The 10,464-nt window shown below is 52.7% G+C and overlaps 1 protein-coding gene across 1 annotated transcript; it reads left to right on the top strand.

Annotated features, from left to right (window-relative positions):
• Positions 1–1,281: 1,281 nt before the first annotated feature.
• On the top strand, positions 1,282–7,666 carry LOC100542725 (ADP-ribosylation factor 5). Its single transcript, XM_010710436.3, has 6 exons — positions 1,282–1,329; positions 1,731–1,827; positions 2,208–2,317; positions 2,511–2,582; positions 4,080–4,205; positions 7,310–7,666. Exons 1-6 carry the CDS (start codon positions 1,282–1,284, stop codon positions 7,394–7,396), a joined length of 540 nt encoding a protein of 179 aa, XP_010708738.1. The 3' UTR covers positions 7,397–7,666.
• Positions 7,667–10,464: the final 2,798 nt, after the last annotated feature.

Below are 10,464 nucleotides of genomic sequence, written 5' to 3'. Positions count from 1 at the left end.
GATGGGATGGGATGGGATGGGATGGGATGGGATGGGATGAGATGAGGATGGGATGGGATGGGAGGAAGATGAGGGTGAGGATGAAGATGGGATGGGGATGGGGATGAAAACAGGATGAGGGTGCAGGTGAAGATGAAGATGGGATAGGGATAAAGGCGAAGATGAGGATGGAATGAAGATGAGGGTGAGGACAAAGATGGGATGGAGATGGGAATGGGGATGGGGATAAGATGGTGAGGATGAAGATGGGATAGGAATGGGAATGGGATGGGATGGGGATGAAGAGGAAGACAGGATGAGGATGCAGGTGAAGATGAAGATGGGATAGGGATGAAGACGAGGATGAGGATAAAGATGAGGATGGGAGGAAGATGAGGGTGAGGATGAAGGTGGAATGGAGATGGGGATGGGGATAGGATGGGGATGGGGATGAAGGGGAAGACAGGATGAGGATACAGGTGAAGTTGAAGATGGGATAGGGATAAAGATGAAGATGAGGATGGGATGAAGATAAGGATAAGAGGAAGATGAGGGTGAAGACAAAGATGGGATGGAGATGGGAATGAGATGGGGATGGGGATGGGGATGAAGATAAGGATGAAGAGGAAGACAGGATGAGGATGCAGGTGAAGATGAAGATGGAATAGGGATGAAGACGAGGATGGGATGGAGATGAGGATGGGGTTGAGAATGAAGATGAAGTTGGGATGGGGATGGGGATGAAGGTGAGAATGAGGATGAGATGGAGATGGGGTTGGGGATGGGGATGTAGGTGAAGATGGGATGGGGATGAGAATGAGGATGGAATGACAGTGATTATGAAGATGAAGATGAGATGAGGATGGGGTTGAAGATAAGGATGACGAGGAAGATGAGATGAGGATATAATGGGTGAAGAGGAAGATGGGATTGGGAAGGGGATGGGATTAAGATGAGAATGAGGATGAGGATGGGATGGGGATGGGATGGGGATGAGGATGGGGTGAAGGTGAATGTGAGGATGAATATGCGATGGAAATGGGGTTGGGGATGGAAATGGGAATGGGGATGGGAATGAGGATGAAGATGGGATGGGGATGGGATGAAGATAGGGATGAAGATGAAAATGAGATGGAGACGGGGTTGAAGATAAGGATGAAGAGGAAGACAAGATGAGGATACGCGTGAAGATGAGGATGGGATAGGGATGAGGATGAGGATGAGGATGGGGATGAGGATGGGGATGAAGATGGGATGGGGATGAGAATGAAGATAGAATGACAGTAAGAATGAAGATGAGAGATGGGGGTGGGAAATGGGGGTGTAGATAAGGATGAAGAGGAAGATGAGGTGAGGATGGGGATGAAGATGAAGATGGGATAAGGATGGGGATGAGATGAGGATGAAGATGAGATGGAGGTGGGGTTGGGGATGGGGATGAGAGTGAGGACTGAATGGCGATGAGAATGAAGACGAAGATGGGATGGGGTTGAATAGATGAGGGTGAAGAGGTAGATGGGATGAGGATGTGGGTGAAGACGGGATGGGGATGAGGATGAAGATGGGATGAAGATGAGAAAGAGGGTGAAAATGAGATGAGAGTGGTGTTGAAGACGACGATGAAGATGGGCTGAAGATGCAGATGGGGATGGGAGTGCGGGTTAAGATGAGGATAGAATGAAGACGAGGATGAAGATGAGTGAAGACGAGGATGGGAATGAGGCCAGTGCAGGGAGCGGTGCTGGTGACACCGTGTCTCCATTGCAGTGGGGTTGGACGCTGCTGGCAAAACCACCATCCTGTACAAACTGAAGCTGGGAGAGATCGTCACCACCATCCCCACCATTGGTGAGCGCCCAGCAGGGCCCCTCTCAATGGGCACCCACAGCCCAAACTGCTGCCAGTGGGCACCAGCATTGGGTTGGCAGCGATGCTTCGGGCAGAGCATTGCTCTGCTGGGATGTGGCTGGGCTCTGGTGCTCCTCGGGGGGGTGGGGACGTGGGGGGATATAGTGGAGGTCGCGGCATGGATGCTCCTGGGGCAATTGACTGGGTCTGGTTGAAGGTGCTGGGTGAGGCTTCGGAGCATGGGATGCTCAGAATCCCTCCTGGTGCTTTTTGGAGATGGCCAACCCATGGCACCCATGGGCGAGGACGCTCCTAGGGGGATGCAGCCACGCACTCAGCCCCCACCGCGGTGCTCCCCACCTGTCCCCACATCCCTCCAGGGTTCAACGTGGAGACGGTGGAGTACAAGAACATCTGCTTCACGGTGTGGGATGTAGGAGGCCAGGACAAAATCCGGCCCCTCTGGCGGCACTACTTCCAGAACACACAGGTATGTGGCACAGCACCGGTTCCAACCATCTGGATGTGACCACAAGGGTGTTCTCCATGAGGAAGGAAGGCTCTGAAATAAGAAAGTCCTTTTGGTGGGACAGTGGGGGTGACACTGACCCCCCCCCCAGTGCTGGGGGTGTTTGCGCCGCATGTCAAACCCCATACCTGCTGCACTCTGGCTTTTCCCATAGGGTCTCATCTTTGTGGTGGACAGCAATGACCGGGAGAGGGTGCAGGAGTCTGCGGAAGAGCTGCAGAAGATGGTGAGAGGGGTGGGGGGACACCTGTTCTGGTGGTGGGATTGGCCCTGGGGACAAAGAGCTGTGCCCAAATTGGGGCTCCCTGGCCTTGGGGCTCGAGGATCAGCCTGCAGCAATCAGGAGCAATTGCAAAGGGGAAAACCAGCCAAGAAAACAGTGGGGTTTTGCATGCTGGGGAGCATGCTGTGCTGTCGTGCTGCTCCATCCCCACTGGTGGTGCAGGGCTGGGAGGTCACCGAGCCCCGTGGAAAAGGAGGGGGCAATTTGCTGGAAGGGAGTTGCTTAGATTCAGGATGATGCCCAATTTGGCCCTAGATTTCTGATTTAGTGGTTGATGTGTGAAGCATCACGATGGGTGTGCAGGAATTGCACCTCCCAACCCATCTGGTCATGTCCAAATGGGATCTCTTAGAAAATATGGCCTGGAGAGAATGCTCGTGGCTAGATTAGTGAATGCTGCAGGTAATTAAAGCTACCTACCTTTGTTTTGCAAAGCTTAATTGGAGAAGATGCTTTTGGCAGAAGGGTAAACAGCACTGACTCGGGATAACAAGATAACTTATCTGTTCCAACTGTGTCATCAGGTCCCTGTAGGTCTCTTCCAACCCAAACCATTCTGTGATGCTATGAAGGTCACTTCCAAACCAAACCATTCTATTACTCCATGAAGGTCCTTTCCAACCCCAAACATTCTATGACTCCGTGAAAAGTTCCCTCCAACCCAAACCATTCTTTGATTCCATGAAGTTCCTTTCCAACCCAAACCATTCTATGACTTCATGAAGGTCTCTTCCAACCCAAACCATTCTGAGACTCTATGAAGGTCCCCTTCAGCCCAACCCAAACGAATCTATGATGCTGTGAAGGTCCCTTCCAACCAAACCATTCTGTGACTCTGAAGGTCCCTTCCAACTCAACCCATTCTATGACCCTATGAAGGTCCTTTCCAACCCCAGCCATTCTGTGGCTCCGAAGGTCCCTTCCAACCCAACCCAAAAGATTCTATGATCCTATGAAGGTCCCCTCCAGCCCAAATGATTCAGTGATCCTATGAAGGTCCCCTCCAACCCAAACCATTCTATTACTCCATGAAAAGTCCCTTCCAACTCAACCTATTCAATATCCTATGAAGGTCCCTTCCAACCCAAACCATTCTATTACTCCATGAAAATTCCCTTCCAACTCAACCTATTTTATGATCCTATGAAGGTCCCTTCTGACCCTATGAAGATCCCTACCAACCCAAGGCATTTTGTGACTCCATGAAGCTCCCCTCCAACCCAAGTGATTCTGTGACCCTATGAAGGTTCCCCTCCAACCCAAACCACACTGTTAGGGTTGGAACGTGGGGCTCTTGGGCTGCTCCCTATTTATGGGGTCAAGATGATCGACTCACCATCACAACACTGAGCAACGTCAGCCCTGAGCCGAGGAGGATGCTGGGGGGCGAGGTGGGTTGCAGAGCTGCATCCTGCAGCTCACCAGTCCCTGCCCCCATAGCTGCAGGAGGACGAGCTGCGTGACGCCGTGCTGCTGGTGTTTGCCAACAAGCAGGACATGCCCAACGCCATGGCGGTGAGCGAGCTGACCGACAAGCTGGGGCTGCAGGCGCTGCGCAGCCGGACCGTGAGTGCTGTGGGGTGGGAGGTGGTGGGGCCTGGGTGGGTGTGAAGGGAAAAGCAAGGAGCTCCCGGAAGCAGATGGGTGGGAGGATGCTTGCAGCTCACCCCGTAGGTCGCTCCGGAAGTAATGCCTCCTGGTTATTTCCGTGGAAGCTGCGATAGATGCGAGGAGCGCAGTAGCACTGTTTGGTAGGGCAAATGCTCAGCTGCAGAACAAAGTGTTCAGCAGTCATTTCCATTTCAGCAGTGATGATCAAGGGCCTGTGTGCTGTGCTCGTGCAAGTCTACACCAGCTGAGGTGACTCACTGTTACACAGATGCTGTGACCACATCGCTGTTAGACCGGAAGGGCTCTGAGTACCTGATGTAGTTGTAGGTGCTGCTGTTCACTGCGAGATGTGGGACCAGATGGCCTCTAAAGCTCTCTTTCGACTCAACCCATTTCGTGATCCTATGAAGGTTCCATCCAACCCAAATGATTCTGTGATCCTATGAAGGTCCTTTCCAACCTGACCCATTCCATGATCCTATGAAGTCCCCTCCAGTTCAACCCATTTCATGATCCTATGAAGGTCCCTTCCAACTCAACCCATCCTGTGACCCTATGAAGGTCCCATCCAACCCAAATGGTTCTGTGATCCTATGAAGGTCCTTTCCAACCCAAACCATATTGTTATTCTATCAAGGTCCTTTCCAACTCAACCCATCCCATGACCCTATGAAGATCCCTTCCAACTCAACCTATTCCATGATCCTATGGAGGTCCCTTCCAACTCAACCCATCCCATGACCCTATGAAGATCCCTTCCAACTCAACCTGTTCCATGACCCTATGAAGATCCCTTCCAACTCAACCTATTCCATGATCCTATGGAGGTCCCTTCCAACTCAACCTATTCCATGATCCTATGGAGGTCCCTTCCAACTCAACCTATTCCATGATCCTATGGAGGTCCCTTCCAACTCAACCCATTCTGTGATCCTATGAAGTCCCTTCCAACTCAACCCATCCCATGACCCTATGAAGGTCCCTTCCAACTCAACCCATTCCATGATCCTATGGAGGTCCCTTCCAACTCAACCCATCCCATGACCCTATGAAGTCCCTTCCAACTCAACCTATTCCATGATCCTATGGAGGTCCCTTCCAACTCAACCCATTCGGTGACCCTATGAAGTCCCTTCCAACTCAACCTATTCCATGATCCTATGAAGGTCCCTTCCAACTCAACCCGTTCTGTGATCCTATGAAGGTCAGGACAGCACCCTTTAACCCCATGGCCCCTCCAAAACCCCACAGGCTGTGGGTCCCGTCCACCAGCAGCAGATGGGGCTGCACCCACCGAGGTGTCCTCCTCCACCCCAAAGATCTGAATGCATGCAGGCATTCTCCCTTGTTTTCTTCTCCCAAACAGTGAGTCCATGATGTCCCACATGGAAAGAACCAGAGGGACATAGACACCAGTGGGATGGGGACACCTCTTATTTCCTGCCTTAATGATTCTATGAGTGGGCAGGGGGGGAAAGCAGGAAATAAGAGGAAATAAGAGGTTTCCCCATCCCACTGGTGTCTGTGTCCTTCTGGTTCTTTCCATCTGCCTTAATGATTCTATGAGTGGGCAGGGGGGGGATGGGTTGGTGGTTGGAGTTGATCGTAGAGGTCTTCTCCAGCCTTAATGACTCTGTGATCCTATAAGCGGGGATGGGATGGTGGGGATGAGTTGGTGGTTGGGCTCAATGATTGTGGAAGTCTTCTCCAACCTTAATTATTCAGTAGTCCTATAAGTGGCTGGGATGGATCAACTGTTGGACTCAGTGATCACAGAAGTCTTCTCCAACCTGAATGATTCTGTGATCCTATAAGTGGGGATGGTGGGGGGGGGATGATCCTATAATTGAGGATGGTTGGGATGGGTCAACCGTTGGACTTGACAATTTTAGACGTCTTCTCCAGTCTTAATGATTCTGTGATCACGGATATGGTGGGGGTGGGATGATGGTTGGACTCAGAGATCGTAGAAGTCTACTGCAACCTTAATGACTCTGTGACCCTATAAGTGGGGGGATGGGGGTGGGATGGTGGGGATGGGTTGGTGGTTGAACTTGATCATAGAGGTCTTCTCCAACCTGAATGATTTTGTGATCCTATAACTGGGGATGGTGGAGATGGGATGATGGTTGGACTCAGAGATCGTAGAAGTCTACTGCAACCTTAATGACTCTGTGACCCTATAAGTGGGGGGATGGGGGTGGGATGGTGGGGATGGGTTGGTGGTTGGACTTGATTATAGAGGTCTTCTCCAGTCTTAATGACTCTGTGATCCCATAAGAGAGTACGGTGGGGATGGGAAGGTTGTTGGACTCAATGACTGTGGAAGTCTTAATCAACCTTAATTATTCAGTAATCCAATAAGTGACTGGGATGGATCAACTGTTGGACTCAGTGATCATAGAGGTCTTCTCCGACCTTACTGACTCTGTGATCCTATAAGAGAGGATGATGGGGGTGGGATGGTGGGGATGGGTTGGTGGTTGGACTTGATCATAGAGGTCTTCTCCAACCTGAATGTCTCTGTGATCCTATAAGTGGAAATGGTGGAAATGGGATGATGGTTGGACTCAATGATCACAGAGGTCTCCTCCAACCTTAATGACTCTGATCCTGCAAGAGGGATGGTGGGAATGGGATGATCCCATAGTTGTGGATGGTTGGTTTGGGTCAACCATTGGACTTGACGATTTTTGAGGTCTTCTCCAACCCCGGTGACTGTGATCCTGTAAGAAGGATGTGGGGTTGGGTTGATCCCATAGTTGTGGATGGTTGGGTTGGGTCAACCATTGAATTTGACGATTTTTGAAGTCTTTTCCAACCCCAGTGACTGTGATCCTGTAAGAGGGATGTGGGGTTGAGTTGATCCCATAGTTGTGGATGGTTGGGTCGGGTCAACCGTTGGACTTGACGATTTTCGAGGTCTTCTCCAACCTCAACGACTCCATGATCCTCTGATCCCATGCATTGGGGTTGGGCTGGTGGTTGGACGTGACGAAAGCAGAGATCTTTTCCAAGCCTAACGATCCCATCCTTGTCCTCTCCCTCCTGTCCCACAGTGGTACGTGCAGGCGACGTGTGCCACGCAGGGCACGGGGCTGTACGACGGGCTGGACTGGCTGTCACACGAGCTCTCCAAGCGCTAAGACGAGCTGGGACGTCCCCTCCAACTGCTGTTCTTCGGTTCTCTTTCTTTTCTATCCTTATTTTTCAAGTGGGGAGGGGGACGTTTTTCCTTCCCCCTCCCCTACCTCCAGGCGTGGCCTCGTCTCTGTGTGTTTCTTGGATAGGACTTGGACCTCACCGACCCACAGCTCCGGCCGTGTTGGGACGGACCCCGCTTTTTATCCACCACAAATGAATGGGGAATGGGAGCTTAATAAAGTGCTGCCAGCACCGCGCTGGGCTGCAGAGGAGGTGGGCAGAGCTCTGCAGTGCATTTGTCCCCGAGATGTCCCGCAGTGAAATGCTGCCCAGGGAGAGGTTTGGGATTGTGGGGTCGGCTCTGGGGTGTGCGCTGTAGGAGAGCTAATTGGGCTGTAATTAATGGGAATGAGTGATGCCTGATGGAAAGAGCCTGCCCAGCACTGGAAGGGGATGAGTGCTGGGGGGCACTGGCTGTCAATGTGGGGTGTTGGCTGTTCCTATGGGGTGCTGGTATCCCTGTTGGGTGCTGGTTGTCCCTATGGGGTTCTGGATGTCCCTATGGGGTACTGGCTGTCTCTATGGGGTACTGGCTCTCCTCATGGAATGCTGTCCCTATGGGGTGCTGGCTGTCCCTGTTTGGTACTGGCTGTCCCTATGGGGTGCAGACTGTCTCTATGGGGTGTTGGTTGTCCCTATGGGGTGCTGCTGTCCTCGTAGAGTGCTATCCCTATGGGGTGCTGGTGGTCCCTATGTAGTGCTGGCTGTCTCTATGGGCTGTTGGCTGTCTCTATGAGGTGCTGGTTGTCCCTATGGGGTTCTAGCTGTCCCTATGGGGTTCTGGATGTCCCTGTGGGGTGCTGGCTGTCACTGTTGGGTGCTGGTTGTCCCTATGGGGTTCTGGATGTCCCTGTGGGGTGCTGGCTGTCACTGTGGGTGCTGGCTGTTCCTGTTGTGTGCTGGTTGTCCCTATGGGGTTCTGGATGTCCCTGTGGGGTGCTGGCTGTCACTGTTGGGTGCTGGTTGTCCCTATGGGGTTCTGGATGTCCCTGTGGGGTGCTGGCTGTCTCTATGGGGTGCTGGCTGTCATTGTGGGGTGTTGGCTGTCCCTATGGAGTACTGTCTGTCTCTATGAGGTACTGGCTCTCCTTATGGAATGCTGTCCCTGTGGGGTGCTGGCTGTCTCTATGTGGTTCTGGATGTCCCTATGGGGTGCTGGCTGTCACTGTGGGGTGCTGGATGTCCCTATGGGGTTCTGGCTGTTCCTGTTGGGTGCTTGTTGTCCCTATGGGTTCTGGATGTCCCTGTGGGGTTCTGGCTGTCACTGTGGGTGCTGGCTGTTCCTGTTGTGTGCTGGTTGTCCCTATGGGGTTCTGGATGTCCCTGTGGGGTGCTGGCTGTCTCTATAGGGTGCTGGCTGTCATTGTGGGGTGTTGGCTGTCCCTATGGAGTACTGGCTGTCTCTATGGGGTACTGGCTCTCCTTATGGAATGCTGTCCCTGTGGGGTGCTGGCTGTCTCTATGTGGTTCTGGATGTCCCTATGGGGTGCTGGCTGTCACTGTGGGTGCTGGCTGTTCCTGTTGTGTGCTTGTTGTCCCTATGGGGTTCTGGATGTCCCTATGGGGTGCTGGCTGTCATTGTGGGGTTCTCACTGTCCCTATGGGGTGCTGGCTGTCATTGTGGGCCTGTTTGGTGCTGGCTGTCCCTATGGGGTGCAAACTGTCTCTATGGGGTGTTGGTTGTCCCTATGGGGTGCTGCTGTCCTCATATAGTGCTATCCCTATGGGATGCTGGTGGTCTCTATGTGGTGCTGGCTATGTCTATGGGGCGTTGGCTGTCTCTATGGGGTGCTGGTTGTCCCTATTGGGGTGCTAGCTGTCCCTATAGGGTGCTGGCTATCCCTATGGGGTACTGGCTCTCCTCATGGAGTGCTGTCCTTGTGGGGTGCTGACTGTCCCAATGGGGTTCTGGCTGTCCTTGTTGGTACCTGGTTGTCCCTATTGAGTGCTGACTGTCCCCATGGAGTACTGGCTGTCCTTGTGGGGTGCTGGCTGTCTCTATGGGGTGTTGTTGTTGTCCCTATGGGGTGCTGCTGTCCTCATGGAGTGCTATCCCTATGGGGTAGTGGCTGTTCCTATGGGGTGCCGGACGTCTCTATGTGGTGCTGGCCATCCCTGTGGGGTGCTGGCTGTCCTTGTGGGGTGCTGCTGTCCCTGTGGGGTGCTGCAGTGCACAGACAAGGGGCTGATGTCCCCAAGTGATGGGTGTTACCATCCTGGGGGTCCCTGATTTCAGCGTTCCCATGGCCATTCTGCAATGAGCATCATACCCTGACACACCTCCAGCAGTGCTGGGGAGACGTGGGATTTGTGGGATTTCACAGCACCCCCCCTCCCTCCTCCTCCTTCCCCACATGGGGGGCACTGGTTGGGTTTGCAGCACGGCCAGAGGAATCCTCAGGGAGCTGAGGAAGGAGCACGAGCAGCCACGATCCCCACCATATGGACTGGAAGAGCTGAAGATGTTTTACATCCCCTACATCATCATCATCATTATTGTTATTACTATTATTATTTTTTTTTTTGGACAGTTCAGTTTTTTTAAGTACTTTTGAAGACCTGTGTATGAAAATGCATTCTGGACTCCCAACCCCACACCCAAGCGCTGCCCCCATCACTGTCCTCATTCAGCCCTCTCCATCCCATCCCCATCCCATTCTTGTCCCCATCCCATCCCCAATCCCAACCCCTCTCCGGCTCCTGAAGGGAACTGATAAACAGGAATAGAGCTGGATGGGGTCCTGGGCATCCTGATTTGGTGGTGGCACTCAGACCATGGCAGGGGGTGGTGCTGGGGGGTATTTGGGGCCCCTTCCAACCCAACCATTCTATGATTTCTCATCCAACTCAACAATTCTATGGTTCTATGATCTTTAAGGATCCTTCCAACTCAACCCCAGCCCAGCCCCCAACCCCAACCCAATGCATCCCATCCCAACCCAACACCAACACAGCACAACACAACCCCAATCCAATCCCAGCTCAACCCCAAACCCAACCCAGCCCCAAC

Source organism: Meleagris gallopavo, chromosome 1 (genome assembly GCF_000146605.3).
Source record: "Meleagris gallopavo isolate NT-WF06-2002-E0010 breed Aviagen turkey brand Nicholas breeding stock chromosome 1, Turkey_5.1, whole genome shotgun sequence".
Lineage (NCBI taxonomy): Eukaryota > Metazoa > Chordata > Aves > Galliformes > Phasianidae > Meleagris > Meleagris gallopavo.
The sequence above is the reverse complement of the archived record's forward strand: the minus strand, read 5'-3'. Positions and strand labels throughout refer to the sequence as shown.